This window comes from Alternaria dauci, chromosome 3, assembly GCF_042100115.1.
Source record: "Alternaria dauci strain A2016 chromosome 3, whole genome shotgun sequence".
Classification (NCBI taxonomy): Eukaryota; Fungi; Ascomycota; class Dothideomycetes; order Pleosporales; family Pleosporaceae; genus Alternaria; species Alternaria dauci.
The window spans coordinates 972,214-990,714 of NC_091274.1; the positions used below are offsets into that span (position 1 = coordinate 972,214).

General features: G+C 53.5%; 5 protein-coding genes across 5 annotated transcripts; 3 read left to right on the forward strand and 2 right to left on the reverse strand.

Moving 5' to 3' along the window:
- Positions 1–39: 39 nt before the first annotated feature.
- Positions 40–4,293, reverse strand: ACET3X_003979 (uncharacterized protein; the record flags this gene model as incomplete). Its single annotated transcript, XM_069450133.1, has 13 exons — positions 40–556; positions 610–686; positions 736–1,116; positions 1,182–1,198; positions 1,256–1,643; positions 1,771–1,816; positions 2,298–2,951; positions 3,002–3,210; positions 3,259–3,423; positions 3,472–3,524; positions 3,583–3,604; positions 3,802–3,957; positions 4,009–4,293. 13 exons carry the CDS (start codon positions 4,291–4,293, stop codon positions 40–42), a joined length of 2,970 nt encoding a protein of 989 aa, XP_069307957.1.
- A 226-nt stretch (positions 4,294–4,519) lies between these two features.
- Positions 4,520–5,547, forward strand: ACET3X_003980 (uncharacterized protein; the record flags this gene model as incomplete). Its single annotated transcript, XM_069450134.1, has 2 exons — positions 4,520–5,396; positions 5,447–5,547. 2 exons carry the CDS (start codon positions 4,520–4,522, stop codon positions 5,545–5,547), a joined length of 978 nt encoding a protein of 325 aa, XP_069307958.1.
- Positions 5,548–6,659: 1,112 nt separating this feature from the next.
- Positions 6,660–7,354, reverse strand: ACET3X_003981 (uncharacterized protein; the record flags this gene model as incomplete). The annotated part of the gene is made up of 5 exons (XM_069450135.1): positions 6,660–6,694; positions 6,942–6,983; positions 7,039–7,120; positions 7,201–7,275; positions 7,334–7,354. 5 exons carry the CDS (start codon positions 7,352–7,354, stop codon positions 6,660–6,662), a joined length of 255 nt encoding a protein of 84 aa, XP_069307959.1.
- A 966-nt stretch (positions 7,355–8,320) lies between these two features.
- ACET3X_003982 (uncharacterized protein) lies at positions 8,321–11,875 on the forward strand (the record flags this gene model as incomplete). The annotated part of the gene is made up of 6 exons (XM_069450136.1): positions 8,321–8,338; positions 8,818–8,902; positions 9,042–9,188; positions 9,257–9,569; positions 9,626–10,763; positions 10,811–11,875. 6 exons carry the CDS (start codon positions 8,321–8,323, stop codon positions 11,873–11,875), a joined length of 2,766 nt encoding a protein of 921 aa, XP_069307960.1.
- A 2,642-nt stretch (positions 11,876–14,517) lies between these two features.
- ACET3X_003983 (uncharacterized protein) lies at positions 14,518–17,082 on the forward strand (the record flags this gene model as incomplete). Its single annotated transcript, XM_069450138.1, has 6 exons — positions 14,518–14,555; positions 14,624–14,667; positions 14,784–15,246; positions 15,295–15,554; positions 15,602–16,918; positions 16,994–17,082. 6 exons carry the CDS (start codon positions 14,518–14,520, stop codon positions 17,080–17,082), a joined length of 2,211 nt encoding a protein of 736 aa, XP_069307961.1.
- Between the last annotated feature and the right edge of the window lie 1,419 nt (positions 17,083–18,501).

Below are 18,501 nucleotides of genomic sequence, written 5' to 3' on the forward strand. Positions count from 1 at the left end.
TTATTAGTATTGACCGTCCATCGAGTTAGATTGACAAACTTACCCGCAAGCGTTCGCCAGAACAGTGCCTCCGGCTTCAGTGAATGTTTGGAGGGTCTCATCCCGTTCCAAAGTTGCACGGATTTGTTCACTCCCAGGTGTAATGAAAAAGTCCGCCTTGGGCTTGAGGCCAGCTGCCAATGCCTGCTTCACAATCTCTTCTGATCGGGTCATGTCTTGGTAAGAGCTGTTTGTGCAGCTGCCAATGAGCCCAGCGCCAAAGGTTTGTGGCCATCCCTTCTCTTCCACTACCGACTTGAACTTGGAAAGAGGTGTTGATAGATCAGGCGTGAATGGTCCGTTGATGTGCGGTTCGAGTTCTGAGAGGTTAATCTCAATGACCTTGTCGTAAGCGGCTTCGGCGTCAGGACGGAGGAGGTTCTGCTGCATTGGCGAATTGGCAATCTTCTGAGCGGCCTCGGCGATCGGTCCTCGGTGTGTGGCTTGGAGATAGGGGATGTGTGCAGGAGAGAAGGGGAAGAGCGAGGTAGTTGCGCCAACTTCAGCACCCATGTTGCTATAAGGTGTTAGAACTTGACGATGCGCGTGGATCTCATCTGCGAGCCTTACCAGATAGTCGCCATACCAGTGCAGCTCAAAGACTGCACACCAGGTCCGAAGTACTCAATGATGTAACCAGTGCCACCCTAAGCAAATGTTAGCCTCGACCCCCCTGCTTTGCTCAAAATCACATACCCGGACAGTCAGCTCGCCAGCCAATTTCAAGATGACGTCCTTCGGGGAAGCCCATCCGCTGAGCTCGCCGGTGAGCTTCACACCCAGAATTTTAGGTGCCTTCAGCTCCCATGGCGCATCCACTAGGGCGTCTACTGCGTCCGCGCCACCGACACCGATTGTGATTGATCCCAGACCTCCAGCATTTGGGGAGTGGCTGTCTGTGCCCAAGATCATCAAGCCTGGAGCACTGTAGTTCTCCAGCACAGACTGGTGGATAATACCAGCGCCCGGCGGCCAGAACTCAATTCCGTATTTCTTCGCTGCCGACTCGAGGAAATCGAAGACCTCCTTGTTGCCCGCGATCGATTGTGGAAGGTCGGTGTCAGCGCCTTTTTCTCCCTGGAAGATATGATCAGCCAAGATGCTCGTAGTACAGCCTGGACAGGCGCAAGGGTGCTACCGACTACTATCATGTGGTCGCCTTGTGTAGTTGGTCAGTATATGCCTAGATGGTGTTTCTTTCGTGGCGGCTACTCACAATGGATACTAGCAGGAACCGCCGTGCTCGGCAGCCCACAGCTCATGAACTGCAACAAAGCCATCTGAGCACTAGCATCCTGCATAGCAACACGGTCCGGTTTCAACTTCAGGTTTGCCTGGCCTCTGATATCCCTTCCGCCATTTGTGTTGTTCATGAGCGACTCCTCTGGATTCTCAAGATGCGAGTAGAGAATCTTCTCGGCCAGAGTCAACTGTCGTGAAGATCCCAGTACGCGCCGTACTTGTTCGAGGCGGGAGAGCAACTTGGCGTAGGGTGGGGTGCGGGAGGCGAGGTCGACATTACGGGCGGTGGGCAGATCGTGGCTCGTGGCTAGACATCTTCGCTGTTGGAAGGACGCCTGACGCAGAGAGGAGAGTAGGTGAGGCTTTGAACATCTGTCAGCCTTCTGTGCCACTTGTACGTCCAGAGAAGAGATGCGATGGCGATGACTGCAAAAGTCGCATCCAGTTTCGAGACTGCTTGAACGGCCAATTGCACACCATAAAACTCACCCTGCAGTTGGCTGCTTGGCCGACGCGAAGTATATTCGACCGCATCCTGTTCTTTGTCTGTGGCGTGTACGAAACATGATTTCAAAATGCTCCGAGCGACAATTCCGAGCGACTTCGCTCCGAGGCATGGATACCAAGACTAGGGTCGACGCACGCGAGCCAGGCGTGGAGAGCAAATCCCTGCTACTTCGACCAATCAAAATACACGTCAAAGTCATCACCAAAGCACATGGTACTGTACGAAGCGAAACCATTTTAAAACTGAATGCATAAGCAACGGCATTGGTATCCTGCCTAAAGTGCAAACTCCAGATCTGCAGACTATTACCGTGCCCCAGACGGCGCTTTGTGCGCGTATCAAACAGTAACGAAGCTAGAACGCGCCGAAGCGACAGAGAAACTCTTGCAACCAAAATCCACCACACTGTAAGTCAATACGCAAAGGCAAATCGAACTAGGTTGAATCAATCAAGTCAAGTTGAAAGACTGTCGTAAGCGCGAGATCATAGTCGTTGCTCCACACTTACAAGCCAGGGGGTGGAGGCACCGCTCCGTAGTTGGAAGGCGATGCAGCTGGTGGAGGCGGCGGTGGAGCAGAGCCATAGCCAGAAGCAGGGTCTGAAGGTGGTGGTGGAGGCGGTACAGCCGCGCCAGCACCGGGAGCTGGAGACTGTGTCTGTCCATAGCCAGTCTGAGCACCAGTCTGGGCGTAGTAGGCAGCGTACTGCTGTTGCTGAAGTGCGAGATACGCCGCATACCCACCGTACGCAGCATAGGGATCAGACTCTGGGTTTTGCTGGTAGTAAGCGATCCATGCTTGTGCAGCATTCGCGTCAAAGGCTTGTTGGTTGGCATCAGCAGTTGGCGTAGCAGCAGCAGCTGGGGACATGATAGTCTCCTGTGCGCCGTAACCGTTGTGACCTCCCTGGTCGCCGTAGCCACCACCACCACCATAGCCTCCGCCTCCGCCTCCACTGCTTCCTCCCCCGTATCCGTAGCTCTGGCTGCGATCACGATCACCACGGTCACCGTATCCGGGTCGTCCGCCGCCATAGCCGTCTCGGTCGCCGTAACGGTTTGGCGGTGGGCGCTCCTTGTACGCGTGGTAGTCTGATTTTACCTTGTCGAGGAGCTCTTCGCACAGCTGCTTAGCTTGGGCTACACCTTCAGGACGAGGTCCACTAACGTCTGTCAGCAGTGCGAACAAGGGAAGTGATAAGGGTGTACGAACGCAATGTGGAGATACATGGGCTCGTCGCTCTCCTGGCCGCTGTTCGGCTCCATGAAACCAGAACCGCGACCCTTGATCTGGACCTTGCAGCCTGTCTCCTGCTGGATGAACTTGACGTTATCGCCGCCTCGACCGACAACCTGTGCGCGCAAGTTAAAGCCGCTAATGGGCTCAAGACCTACAGAGATCTTCTCTTCGGGCCACTTGCGCTGGGAACTGTCAGCAACATGTTTGCTGACTCGAAGAGGGTATCATACTCGACCGTACTCATCGCGCTCAACGTTCTCGGGCTCCCTGCGACGGAAGCGACGTTCGTCTACCAGGTTAGGAAGGTCTTCTTTCATCATCTCCTCGATCATTTCTACAGCCTTGTCCAGGCCTTCCTTGGAGGTGCTAGTGATGCGGAGGTACAGCGGCGGGTTCTGGTGGGGGATTAGCATGGGCCATCAAGGTGTGACTTGGCCACGTACAGTAGCAGTTGCCATGTTCTTGTCAGGGTAGTATTCTCCGCGAGTGGTGACATCTTGCATGTATAAGCAGGCATTCTAAAGGGTTAATGGTTGCAATCGGGGTATGCGTACCGGCGCCAGTCTCGTCTTTGATCTAGATGGCACATGGAGGTTAGCATTTGATAAATGGGTGGGGCGCTATAAGATCAAGTAAGCTCTGACTCTCATGGAGAGATGCGCAAACAGGGACCGACTTCAGCCCCGCAACACGGTCGCCAGAGGCGCAGCGCTGCAGAGCATGAAGAAGGCGTGATCCTAGACGATCAGTGGACAGCAAAAACAGTTATTTACCCTCTTTTGTGTAGCTCCTTTGGTCAGTGTGTAGCGGTTACGGAGATCGTTGATCTCAATGTCTTTGATGTAGTCACCATCCTGCTGGTACGTCTCGTTGCTTATGGCCGCGGCCGAATTGGAGGCAGGCGACTTGGCGACTGGAGGAGTAGCGGCCTGGGGGTTGGTCAGCGATGGGCCGCGCGTGAATGGAGAGCGTGGGCGTACAGAGCGAATCGGCGGCACGTCGACATGCTGGATGCCCTTCTTCGCCTGGATCTGCGCGTTGATCCTGGCTGCCGCCGCCGCCGCCCTCGCAGCAGCGTCGTTCTTGAAGCTGGACGAGGCCGGGCTGTCTGTGCCTTCACGGGCGATGGGGCTGCGGGCGCGATGCGACTCGGACTCCCTTCGCGACGGCGACCGAGAGCGACGGTCTGTGTCGAAGCGCGAGCGTGCCGGGCGCGCGGCATCGTCGCTGTCGAAGCGCGAGCGGGGACGGCGTTCGTCAGACATGTTGCAGTTGCAGTTGCTCGTAGCGATGGTGGTTTGGTGGTGTCGGAGACGAATCTTGGGCTTGGGCAGGAGCGACTCGCTTATTTAGCGTGCCGCGGCTGGACCTGCCTGGTCGCGCCTACTCCGACCATCGGCCGGGGATTCTATTTCACTTTCTGGGGCGGCCACTCCAACCAACCAACAATATTCGGAACATTGACACCTTCACCGTGACCACCCGCTCGTCATGGCTTCTCGGCGGGCAATGCTGCCTCTGCGCAGTCTGCTCAACAGGCCATGCGCCGCCTCGCTCGCCCGGCAGCAAAGAGCATCCAGCTCCTCGTCCACGCAGGCCTTGGCCTACAAGGCCCTCCACCGTCGCATCGCACCTCTGCCCACCGAAGACCGCCCTCCTGCCTGGTCGGCGCCCGCTGCCGTCAGCAACATCCTCTACGAGACGCCGCTTCCGTCGCAAGCGCCCCCAAAGAGCCACATCCTCAACTGTCTGGTACAAAATGAGCCCGGTGTGCTCTCGCGAGTCTCCGGTATCCTGGCCGCCCGCGGCTTCAACATCGACAGTCTGGTAGTCTGCAACACCGAGGTCGATGACCTCTCTCGCATGACCATCGTGCTGCAAGGACAGGATGGTGTCGTCGAGCAAGCCCGCCGCCAGCTCGAGGACTTGGTCCCTGTGTGGGCTGTGCTTGACTACACTCAATCGCCCCTCGTCCAGCGCGAACTCCTCCTTGCCAAGGTCTCTATCCTCGGCCCAGAATACTTTGAAGAGCTGCTTGCGCACCACCGAGAGATGGCCCAGGCGCCCGAGATGGCCCAGTCATACGAACCAGACATGACAGATGAGGAGCGCAACGCAATGGCGCACGAGGCCGCTCGTGAGTCGCTGAGGAAAGACTACCACCCGACAAACCTGCCCGTCAGCCAGGCACTCCGGCACAAGCACGAGCATCTGCGCGCCATAACCTTCATGACTCACCAGTTTGGTGGAAAGGTGCTCGACATTAGCACAAACAACTGCATCGTAGAGGTCTCGGCAAAGCCCACCAGGATCGATTCTTTCATGAAGCTGATTGCTCCGTTCGGAATCTTGGAATCTGCAAGGACCGGTAAGCATGGTTGCGTCTCTTGGTATAGTCAAATCGCTAATCGAGCACAGGACTCATGGCTCTACCGCGTTCCCCGCTCCACAACAGTGCCGAGGTCGAAGAGATGGAGGCGCAGGACGTTGTTGATAACAGCCTGCTCCCTCCCGGTTAAACATGCTGAGGCATGGGAGGCATCAAGTTTGTTCAGTGTCAACATATGCGGGCGTTTAATGTACGTGTATAGTATGTCGTTCAATCAACACGAAACACGGCTCATTCGTTTGAGACCAATCACAATTCTCTTTGACGCAATTGGAGACGCCCTATGAGTGATGTATATGCATACATATGATCTACCCCACAAGCCTAGTCACTGTGCGTAGAGTTGGAGTATACCACGGCATTTTGACAAGTACATGAGTGCGAGTCCATAGAGCTTTGTGGGAAGAAGAGCAGCAGTTGGGACGAGACAGGTGATGTCTACTCGATGCCACAGTACATCATGCCCAGCCGGGTCATATTTGGTCAAACATCGGACCGGCGCATTCACATCGGGCCGACCCCACAACCACTACAGTGCTACCAACACTACATGTACCTCCCTCTGCATCATCATCCAGAAAATTTGTTTGGTAATCTATTTTCCAACAATACACACCCATCTCTCCTCTCGTGGCCCCCAAATCATGTCGCAAATCCCCGTTCCCGCCGGCCTTCAAGAAGACTCGTTAGAGCACACAATCGAAATTCTCGCCAAGCAATTCAACGACGATGCCTTTCAACGCTATATTCTTCTAGACGAACTGCAAGGGTCAGAAAAAACCGACATAGGAGTTGAATTGAACCAAGAGGTCTTTGAATTTGTAGTGCCGGATTTCTTGAAGGGAGGAGCAAGGATGATCACAATTCCTGGGAGTGGTGTGGCTAGTGTGTGGTAAGTATACCTACTTGGCCATGACAAGTCCCATCTTCAGGAGACTGGACATTGAAAAATCTCCTCATCTTGTATTTATGCCTGCTGATGATGATTCAGGCAACTAGAGGAAATCACAGAAACATATATTCCAGAACCGCACAACCCACCTGCGGTGAACGAACTCAACTCACTGGCTCACCACGCAAGACAGCGTGCTCTACCATCTCAAGCAACACACGTGCTACATCTAGTCCTGCTAGCAAACGATCGCACCCATCCTTCCGCTACCACTCCAGCCAAAGTAAGTGATCTGATTCGTCCGGTACTTGACATGGCAAAGGAAAAAGGCTGGCCAGTGGTCTTGGAGTCTACGTCGCCGAGGAGTCGGGACGTCTATGCGCATCTGGGATTCCAGCTGTTAGAGGAGATTACTGTGGGTAGGGGAAAAGTCGATGGGCAAGGAAGAGGCAAGGATGGCGGTGAGGGAGTTTTGTTGTGGGCTATGATCAAGTGCTGAGGGGGGAGGGGTGTGTGTGTAAAACTCTCCTCGGCATGTGCTGCACTGATGTTGCACTTTTTACCACGCCAGACGCTCCGCTTGAAGATCGATCGGGTGGTTACGGAGCTGCCATGGCATTAGGGAGTCTTACTCAGTGCAAGAGACCGCTGGAATCGTATCGAGGTATAAGCTACTGTATCAGCATTAGCGATATGCTTGGGCGATAGTCGGACCATTTCTCCACTCACACAACACCAACCACAACGCGATTGATGCGTCCTGCGTGTGATGCAAGCAAGCAAGCGACGCGCCTGCCCCACAAACCTCAATCTTAAGTCGAAATCAGAAGGCACTTCAACTTCCACCGGCAGTATGACATCTCAGCTTGCCACTTACTCGGACTTACATACTACGTTCAGGTGTCGAAATCCACCCCAATCACCCACGTGGGCAATACACGCACGGCGAGTGGCAGAAGGTCCACCCTGATGTTCCAAATGTCTGGGCCTGAGGGCTGCAGAGGACCGTTCTAGTGAATCCTACATATGCAAGACCCTTGTCCATTATAGCGGGACCGATATAGGCAGGTAAGCACACGACCTCTTACGATGCCACTACGCAGGGCTGGTGTTATAGGAGACGCGCAGGCGTGCACACAGACCTTGAGACAAGCAATGCCAACGTGGCTTCCAAGCACCGTAATCTGTGGAACTCGGCTATCATATTGATCCTTTGATGGAGCCGGAGAGCTTGTGGAACATTTCAAACATAAAAGTCTACATCATACATTGTCGATTGAACATGTACGACATTCCACCTCCTCGTTAGGAGTGGTTGAAAAGCGTGCGGTTGGTGACAAAACACTAGCGGCTGCCTTTGTCCTACGTTCCGTATCCATCATGTTTGACTCACTGGTCTCCGTCTTTTAGGAGGTCCAGAGTCGTGTAGCTCCACGGAGTAGCTCAATTCGAATAACGCTATCGCGGCTCCACGTTCTTGCGGGCCATGGGCTATGGGTATGATGAAGGTCCACTTTGGCAATGGGTCGAAGTCCCTGCGACGGGCAACCGGCGGCCGCGGGTGTTATTGTGTGGAGAATGAGCACAAAGTTCCTCGCTGTTGTTTCTCGACCTTCAAGTTGGGTAGGGTCGGTACTTCGGTGTTACTATGCCGAGGAGATCGGTTAACACAGAATCCTTCTTCTCTGCATCCTGTGGCAGTATTCGTATGTGACACGCATCACAACCTTGTCTTCGGGTGGCATGTTGTCCCACTACCCGCTCCGCGCAAGTGGATATGCGTCATGTCAATGCAAGCTTTTCGTCTCCAATTTTACTCCAGACACCCTTCTCCACCAATCGGTACAGCACAGTGACATTCTGACGTCTCTCCTTCTGGTAACCCTTGCTGCTGTATGAGGATCTAGACTGACTGCATCTGGAAGCCACACTTGAGGCTTTGCTTCGATAAATGGGCCGTTGTTACAATCGCGCCGTGGCTGCCGATTGCCGCCCTGGACTTCAGATCATAATGCTTTTGTGCCACGGTGTAAGCATGTCTTGGCTAATGCCGGGTCGTTATCTGCCGTATGGGAAATTCACATGTTTCCTACGGTGAAGACGTGCGACGATGAGCGTGTCCAGCTGCTGGTCGAAGTTGTGCTTAGGCGTCCAAGCGAGGAAAAAATAATTCCTAGCATACCGAGGCTCACTGTCCACAAGGTACGTAGTTCCCTCTTCGTCATACGATAGCTGGTGTCTGAATGTTTAGTGGGGGATCTGGGATTCATGGCGGATATGGGTTGTGGGTAAACGGTAACGATGATCCCTGCGCACGAACCTCCTGAACAGGATGACGCCGATGCAGGTTCCTTGGTAGCGTGGATCGCAGCCAGTTCTTTGCTATCGAACTCACAATCGGGCAGGAGTACTTAGCCAAGTACACCCTTCCACCAGCGGCATGTCGCTCGGCCTCTTTCTCCTCATTTTTTGGCATTACTATTGCATCTAAGTTGTCATATATCCCAGTTAGCAGCGCGTCATCAGCCCAAGATCTTGGCACGTCTACGGCGCCGTTGTTACCCAGGTAATCCTGATCCAGTTGAACAAAACGGTAAGGAGTCCGTCTGGCGCAATGTCTCGGCAGTTCAACGGTTTACCGGTGCAATTGGTTTGCCGTGCGAACGTGCGGTCGAACGTCCATATATTGCGTGACCCACTATCATGAAGGCTTCGTATCTGACAGTGAATAGACCCACTCACTCGCCTCCGAGGTTCCTGTGACGCAACCCAACAACGCGCTCCGCCCATTCCTTGCTCAACCGCTTTCACTGCTGAACCTGTTGGCATGAAGTACGGCGACACTTTGAGACAGCGGTCCATACCAGAATGGGGTCATTGTGAGTACCACAGTCACATGCTCTGACGCGACACGGAGAGCTCTCCGCTAACACATGTGCGCCTGCAGACAACATCGACTACGACTACCTCAAGGACCTCATCAAACACCAGACGACGCCTGGCACGAACAAGGCTGTATCGATTCCGGGCCAGGGCGAGAGCACCGAGCGCGCATTCGGAGACACCTTCTTCAATGTCCTGTCGCAACAACACGATCGCATCAACCTCTTTGTCCGGAGCAAAAGCGGCGAGATTGAGCGGAGGCTGGAGCATATTAGCAACACCCTAGACCAGCTGCGCGCAAGACGTGACCCAGCGAGCGGGCGTCTTCCCGCGCGGACTGTGGAGAGATATGCGAAGATCGATGCAGATGTCGCGAGGTACGCGGGTAGCATCGGAACACGCGACCGAGCAGGTCTCGCTAACACAACTGCAGAACCGGTGAGGAGATCAGGTCGCTTTCGCGATTTCAAGTGGCCCAACGAACGGGTTTCATCAAGATACTCAAGAAATACAAGCGCTGGACCAAGGACAGGGAGCTCAGTCATGTCTTTAAGCAGGAAATTAGCGGTCGGCCGGATAGTTTGTTCCAGCTCGATCTGGGCTACCTCTTGGATCAATACATCGATGTGCTCGACGCACTCCGCTCCGCTTTTGATGCGGATGCTACTTCTACGTCCAATGCTGAGAATGCAAACGGCCAAGCCCCAGCTGCTTGCATTTCTAGAATTCTTGAAAAGGGCGACGATCTAGACTTTGACCTCGCACTGAACACGGTACCATTGGGCTCCAAGGGCAACAAAGCAACGTATTGGATACATCCGGACCATATCGTTGAGGCACAAGTCTTGCTGCTCCAGCATACGCGTCTATACGTCAGCAAGGCGAGGCGGAATGCATCTGTCAGGGGAACGCCTATCCGCCGCCATTCTTCCACGACCAACCTTGACCCGTATTTTGGCAACGAAGATACGACAGGCCTCGTTGTATTGGACCATGCAGAAGCGTTCGCGTTCAAGCAAAATGCAAGTACAATTGGAGCGACAGAGGAACTGGAGGGGAGCATTGGGATCAAAGCAGCTGGCCAGGTGCGTTGTTGCGCCACTAGTGAAGCGGCGGTCGTCGTATGCACAGAGGCGAGCTCACGAGGTCAATCGCTAGGCGCTGTCAAGACAGCAAAGATGGACCGCAGACGCCTGCCAACCTTTCTGGATACATCTGTGAAAGAGGACAGCATGAAGCATGCTGGAAACTCGAATGGATCAGCCAACGATGACACCCCGGCGGTCCGACAGTGGCTTGCTGAGCACCAATCCACTAGGCCTATCGCTGGTGTTGTGTCCAAACGCACACGATTTACGGGGCTGCATAACAACTCAACAGGAGGCATATGGGGGACGTTAGACAAAGATGTTTACATGACAGACTCATTGTGCAAAGATCTGGCAGACGATGATTGGACATCAGCTGCTCGAGCAGAATCTGCAAAGAGGTTTCCTCACGCCATTCTCGAGATCCGCCGTGAAGGCAACCAAGCAACGGCACTTATCCAGACCCTTGATAAGAGCCATTTGGTACGTCACTCCCAAATTAAACATGGTCAGTGCACTAACAAGCGCAGGTGGAGCGTGTTCGAGGCTTCTCATTAGAAGCACATGCTGTATGGGCTTGTTGCCAGCCCAGCGCCATGTCCGCTCCTTTCTGGGTCTCCCTCCTGGAGAAAGACATCCGAAAACTCCCGGAACCAGTGAAGAAGCGGAGCCGTAGAGTGCGGGACAGCACGAATGGCTCACAAGTCCAACTATCGCCTCCAGCGACCTCGACATCCAACACATCGTATGACGGTCAATCTAGCCCACTTGCCTCCCGTTACGAGGAGTCTTCTGCAACATCCATACATGAATTTGTTGATCCACCGCCACTACAGGCCTTCAGGAAGAAAAGTCGGAGACCATTTTCTGACTACCCTCCACCCATGAACCGGGACGAACCAGAACCAGAAGTGCAGCAGAGGTACTGGAACGAATATGACCATCCAGAAGATGAGGAGACTGGCTACTACATCTACGTCGATCCCGACGCGCCTATCAAATACCCCGGCCAAGATTTTGTCGAAGCGTTGGCGAAAAGGACGAAGAAGTTGTTTGGTATGAACGACAAAGCCGATCAGGCATCGCTTTCCACCGCCGAGGACTCGGACGATGACGACACGGTCGACTCCTCGCCCATAATGCACGCCGCAAATTATGGAACGATAGGCTCCAGTGGCCAAGCAGCGAGCCAAAACGGCTACTTCAGCACACTCTTCCGTTCCCTTCGTGATCCGCAACATGATGCCGACCTGCTCCACGAGCGTCGTGCATTGCTCGGTCAGGTAGAGACTCATCAACACAGGATCGAAATGACAAAGCTGCGCTTCTACTCTACCGCACTGGGCGCGGCTGTTGTCATAGACCTTATCTTGGGTCTCATGACGATGACAAGCCGCAAGAAGGAACGAGGCGTTGTCGACGCTGCTGTCTTGCTAGGTACTATCTGTACGCTGGTGCTTTGCGTTGTAGCAGTTATAAGTATGCGGACACGCCAAGACCGTTTGGGCTGGGTTCACCAAACAGCCGTTCTGAGTATCTCTGGCGCGATTGTGGCGTTGGACGTTTTGTTGCTTTTGTGGGTGTTGCGGATATAGGGACTGGCATTTGCATATGCGTTGTTGCATTTGGGTAGCTAGGTGTTCAGGTGTTTTGGACCAGGCAGTGAATATGTGCCGTAATGCCACTGGTGACCAAGCTCACACGACGACGAAGTCGCCTTTAGATGTGCTGTATGCAGAATTAAATATACCCTGAAGTTGTACGATGTTGTTCATATCAATCTGCATCAGCGTAAAAACTTGTAAACACCTCCGAAGTAGGATGTGGCGCTTGGGTTTATCCCAACATGTGGAACAAGTAGACACTCGAGAGTACATCATGAACACGGGCTCATTGCATCAAAGCTTGACCTAAAGGTACTCGCAATGCGCTACTTATAGCGTGCAATAGTGTAGTATAGGTTGAGTGTTCGGCTCAACGTAGAATGGGCAGGCCTACGATCCTGCAGCGGTAAAACATGACGTCTGGTATGCTTTCTTGTCAATTAGAACGGCGGCATCAGAGTGCTTCTTGTGATGTGGATCCTTCTACTGTAAATGACAAGCATCCATTGGTAACCTCCTCTACCCTCTAACAACTTCGTCGTCAGTGAGATCCTCCTACCAGCGGTGACTCAGACGACGAACCCAGCAACCAAAGCAACACAATCAACCGTTCCCCAAAGCTCAACTCCAATGATTATCGCGATACAGTAGGCGCCTGCCGCCGAAACAGCGAACTCCACTCTCTCGTGGAGATCCTCCTACCGAGGTAGGTACTAGTCAACAGTACCTAGGCTTTGACACCTCATCGCTAGCAGACTCTTAATAGTCTGGGTTCAAAACAGCGCACTCTTTCACGTCACCGGTGGCTCCAAGAGGGAGCGTCTTCTTTATCGTTCCAAGGTTCACAATTGTCCTTGTCTTGGCATTGTCATCGCCGCCATCATCTTTCCCAGGCTTCAGCATCATGCTCGTCATTCACTTCAACGCCATCATATTCGTCTGAAGCTTCTGAGACTTATGGGCTGTGTCTATTTTTGAGATCCCGTGCCGACATTCTATCAGCCATATTCAGGTATCCGGTATGAGCGTCGCAAGATGATCTGTTGACTGTACCTAGGTACCTAGGTAACCTTAGAACGTAGGAGCTTTGTCGCTGCGCATCACGTAGTACAGGCTTCGTGCGCGCCGCGCATGTTCGACATGACCTTGAAGCGAGTCACACTGCATCACAGCATCGATAAGAAGGTTCCGAGATTGTGTATTCATACCTTGTTATCCGGACTCCCAAGTAGCGGGTGAAAGCCAGCTTAACGCAATTTGCCCACAGCCGGACCAGCAAGGAAACTTAGACATACCTAGGTATGATCTAGATCTCCTTATGATTGCCAGATTTCTAGATCCCATGCTACCTATGGCTGAGCGGCCGATCAGGTGGGTCCATGAATACCTAGGTAGTGTCCAGTGTGATACGAGCTAGCCCCAAAGGGTGAACCTGTCATCGTACTGCGCGCCGATTGTGGTGACTGTTTTGCGACGTCTTTGTATGTTCATCTACCTGGATAGCTAACAATTGTTCAGCCAACCTCCGTTTGCGTTTGTGGCCAATTGTTCCCTACCTACAAACCACACCGAATTCGGCGAAATAGCCCAATAATGGCTCACCGGAACGATGCCGAGAGTGATCCCTGACGGTCACGCACAGTATATGCACCGGCATGCAGAACGCCCAGCTGCTGAGCATTTGGGCAGCGACAAGTCTCCTGAGAGGAGCAGCACCCACAGCCCCTTTCACGGCACGCGCGACCGCTATAAGAAGCCGTGTCATCAGCAAAATTACAATATCAGGACACAATTGCGTCGTGTATAGTAAAGCGACCCGCGCGGTATTGCAGACAGGACTCGACAACTTTCCAAAGGCCTACTGTCGCATCGACTGTATCATACTTTACGCATGACTGTCTGGCAAACCAAAATTCCAAAATGTTCTCGAATGCCAGTCTTGCACCAGACCGAGTGGAGCCACAAACGATCCCTATCGGGGGATATAGAAATGTTGAGAACGTACCTAGGTACTCAACGCGGACCGTTGCTCCACGTGTTTACAGGCGACGTCGACAACATCAAAGACCTCGCATAAGCTGATCGTGCAGTCATTCTTTGAATTTACTGTAGTGTCATGTGCGGAGCGGGACAAGGCGTCCAGGAGGAGATTGTCAACTCGACACTCAACAAGAATCAATACCATGGACACATACAGTATCAAGCTTGACTCCACATGGCATGAGATCATCATGAGGCTCTGCTGCCCCACCCGTGGGCCTTCTTGGCATTGCACTCCATGGGCAGTGGCCATCTCCGCCAAATCGTGATGGGGGCCGGAAGAGAGGTTCCGCATCAGCTGTCATTTGACGAGTTTGCAACCTTCGGTTTCTTGGGCTGCTCGAGGTTCGCAAGCCGCGCGGCCGCGAAAAGGATTGATAGCCACGTGCGGCTTACAGGCGCATCTATGCGACCCCGCTGCTTCATCTCGGTGCCTTTGACGGCAGAGACGGATCCTATCCGGGCGATTGCAAGCCGACCCTGTACAAGTGGAGTCGCGTCACGTCGCTCCACCATTTTCGTCATCCTACCCTACAAAGTTTTAGCTGTTCTTGACAACGAAATCGCCATCGGAAAAACTCAAGCTACCTTGAATGCCATGTTCTCCATGCCATTGTAACCCCTTTTCGAGGTAAGTCATCCCCATCCGCCTCCCCCAATTCCCCAGCTCCGTTGCGCGGCCGCGCCTGACATTTACAGGCTCGAGCCTCAGCAGATCTTTGAAGCACCTTTATCGACTCTTTGTACATTAGACGAACACCGCCTGGAGCGATTGCATCTCCAGAGACTTGTACCCATCCATAGATCACCATGGCTGCCCGACGAGGAAGCCGTTTCATCAAGCCGCTGCTTTATACAGCCGGTGCTGGAGCAGTCGGTACCGCCGCTCTATACACCACCCTCCGACCTCGCGATATCCCTGGCTCAGAAGCCGCCGCAGTCCCACCACCCACATATGGCGAGGGAGGTGTCTTCCGACCGCCACAGTTTCCCTCTGCTAAAAGCCGCGAAGAGCAGATTGCACAATTGAAGCGCAGCGCTGGTGTCGTATCGCAGGTTGCAGAGAAGGCAAAGAAGTGGCTGGGCGGCGGCTCTACACCATCTACAGCCGAAAAGGCTGAAGAAGAGCCATATGACTTGTTGGTCATTGGTGGTGGCGCAACCGGGGCTGGTATTGCGCTCGACGCTGTTACAAGAGGCCTCAAGGTTGCGCTTGTCGAGCGCGACGACTTTAGCAGTGGTACCAGCAGTAAGAGCACAAAGCTGGTACACGGTGGTGTACGATATCTAGAAAAGGCTGTCTGGAACCTGGACTATAACCAGTGAGTAGCCCGAGAAAACATCCCCGCAATATCTAATCTGGGGCTTAGATACGCTCTCGTCGTCGAAGCTCTTCGCGAGCGTCGTTACTTCTTAGATACCGCTCCTCACCTGTCACAATGGCTGCCGATTATGATTCCCATCCAGAAGTGGTGGCAAGCGCCTTACTTCTGGGCTGGTACCAAGTTTTACGATTTCCTTGCTGGTTCAGAGAACATTGAGAGCTCATACTACATGACCAAGAGCAAGGCTCTGGACGCATTCCCCATGTTGAAGAAGGACGGCCTTGTCGGCGCTCTGGTCTACTACGGTAAGATTGGCAGTCATTTGGTCTGTTGCAGGAACTGACTTGATCAGATGGTGCGCACAACGACTCTCGCATGAACGTTTCCATCGCCATGACTGCTGCACTATACGGCGCAACTGTCGTCAACCATGTCGAGGTCACCAGCCTTGAGAAAGACGCTAACGGTCGTCTATGCGGAGCAAAGGCCAAGGATTGCATTGCTGAGCGCGATGGCAAGAAGGCCGAAGAGTTCTCGATCAAGGCCAAGGGAATCATCAACGCTACCGGCCCCTTTACCGACTCCATTCGCAAAATGGACGACCAGGATGTGCCTGAAATTGTCGCCCCTAGCTCCGGTGTTCACGTCATCCTTCCTGGTTACTACAGCCCCGCAAACATGGGTCTTATCGACCCTAACACTTCTGACGGTCGTGTCATCTTCTTCCTGCCATGGCAGGGCAACACCATTGCGGGTACAACAGACACCGCTTGTGATATCAAGAGGGATCCCGTTGCCGGTGAGGAAGAGATTGACTGGATTCTGAAGGAGGTTAAGCGCTACCTGCAGCCTGAGATCAATGTTCGCCGAGGCGATGTGCTTGCTGCTTGGTCTGGCATCCGTCCTCTTGTCCGTGACCCCAAAGCGAGTGCGACCGAGGGTCTCGTCCGCAACCACTTGGTCACCACCTCTCCTTCCGGTCTGATGACGTGCTCAGGTGGCAAGTGGACTACCTACCGCCAGATGGCCGAAGAGACTGTCGACGAGGCAATCAAGGAGTACGGCCTGAAGACCCAGCCGCTCGTGAACCCCACTCTCATTAGCGGAACTGAGGTCAAGGATGAAGCTCCTCTCGACGGCACCTGCCAGACCCACCGTGTCCGACTTGTCGGTGCACACGGCTTCTCCAAGACCCTCTTCATCAACCTCATCCAGCACTACGGCATTGAGACTGACGTAGCCAAGTACCTTTGCCAGGCGTACGGTGACCGTGCATGGACCGTCGCAGCTCTTGCATCGCCCACTGAGCAGCGCTTCCCTGTCCGCGGCGTCAAGATATCTGAGCTCTACCCATACATTGACGGCGAGGTCCGCTACTGCGTCCGCCATGAATACGCTCAGACTGCTACCGACGTAATTGCGCGCCGCATGCGTCTCGCGTTCTTGAACGCCCAGGCCGCTCTCGAAGCCCTTCCCAAGGTCATTGATATTATGGCCGAGGAGCTAAAGTGGGACAACAAGCGTAAGGATGTCGAGTGGAAGAACTCCGTCGCTTACCTCGGCTCCATGGGCCTACCAAAGAACAAGCTCTCGCTCACGCGCAAGGATGTCGAGAGCGGTCATGTAGGCAAGTACACAGATGAGGACTATCACCTCTACGCTCGTCATGGTATGTCAACCTCTGATGAGGAAGCTTGTGCACACCTCTTTGCATTTGGGATTAGGCTAAATGAATTGTTTGCAGATAAACCCGATGAGCTCCTGCAGTCGGACAGCAAGTTCCCAAGCGGCCACAACCCCGTCGTGGGCCGCGAATCCAAGGTCAACAAATGAGCTGCAGACAAGCACCTGCAGCTGTAGTGTAATTGAAGGACCTGTCATGGCCGATTCGTGCACATCACTCGTATCTTGTACTATCCTAATCGGCGCGCGGCGTATACGAGTCGAGTCGGCTCGACTTGCATCATGTTGGCGCTCGATACCATCCGCATGACTGGCGTCCTTTTCTCCGTCGCGATCTGTATATAATCCTCTACACTTAGCGTTACCAGAAAGAATAGAGTAAACGCCGTTCGGCTCTTAACATGCTACGTTCTTGTCGACACGTCTTTTTGCCGACGGAAGCTGCTCTCACCGCTCGCTAGTTTCTTCGGTCTCCACAGATATCCACACCCCAGCCACACCAATTGCTATCCTCATTCCAAAACAAAGTGGATACAAAGAACGTATGCGGCTGTTGGTTTGCAAAACTCACTGAAGGTTGTATTTGCACAATTTTCACTCCTCAGCATCAATCACGTCTGCGACATCCACTCTTCTTCAGTAGTATAGTGGTCAGTATTTCCGCTTGTCACCACCACAACTGGCAGCTCGCGGGAGACCGGGGTTCAATTCCCCGCTGGAGAGTATACTGTCGCTGTTCTTTTTTGGTTTTGCGTTGGGCTGGACAGGGCCTTTTTGGGGACTCGGCCGCTTTTTGGGACGCGGCCACTTTTCGGCTACCCAACACGCCCTCCCGGCACCAGGCTTGTCTACACATGTCTCCGGGCATTTGCCTGGCAATCCTGTAACATTCTCGCTTTTTTGCCGGTGGCGCATAGAACGGAATGGCCCATGGAGATGTTGCTGAGGTTCCACTCCTCGCTTTCTGCGAGCGGGCGTCTCCCGAGCGCTTTAATCTGGTCATCTGCACTCTGGTCGTCCTGGACAAGACCCGTGGGCATCAGTCAGTGGTGCGAACTATGAAGGGGCGATAGTGTTTGAAGACTTCACGTTGTATTGCCGCGTTTTCCGTCGTGGTACAAGGTTGCCCATAGATACCCCAGCCAAGCCAAAGTGTACCTAGGTATTCTTCTGGACCGCTGCATGGCTGCTGTACACGGCTTTGGGTCGCCCGGTATACTTCAAATCGTCAAATGGACTGCGTATGACGATGGACTTGCATACTGGGCAATCAACAGGCTCCATCAAGAAAGGTCTCGTTGGAGAATTCCAGGTTGGCGCAAATACAGTGCCACACCACAACCCTATAACCCATACCACGCTCTTACATCGCCTCAAGCCGGCTCTTAATGTTGTCGATCTATTCAACTGTTTAGCACAACATGATCCCTTCTCCATCCGATTCTCTGCAGCGTGAGGGGAAGTTTCGCGAACAGCAAGAACTTGCCTCGCCAGGCTAGAGGTCCTAAAGACGGTGTCAGTCAAGGTTACAGGAATAAAATTAGATCGCGACGAAACGCCCTCAACCTT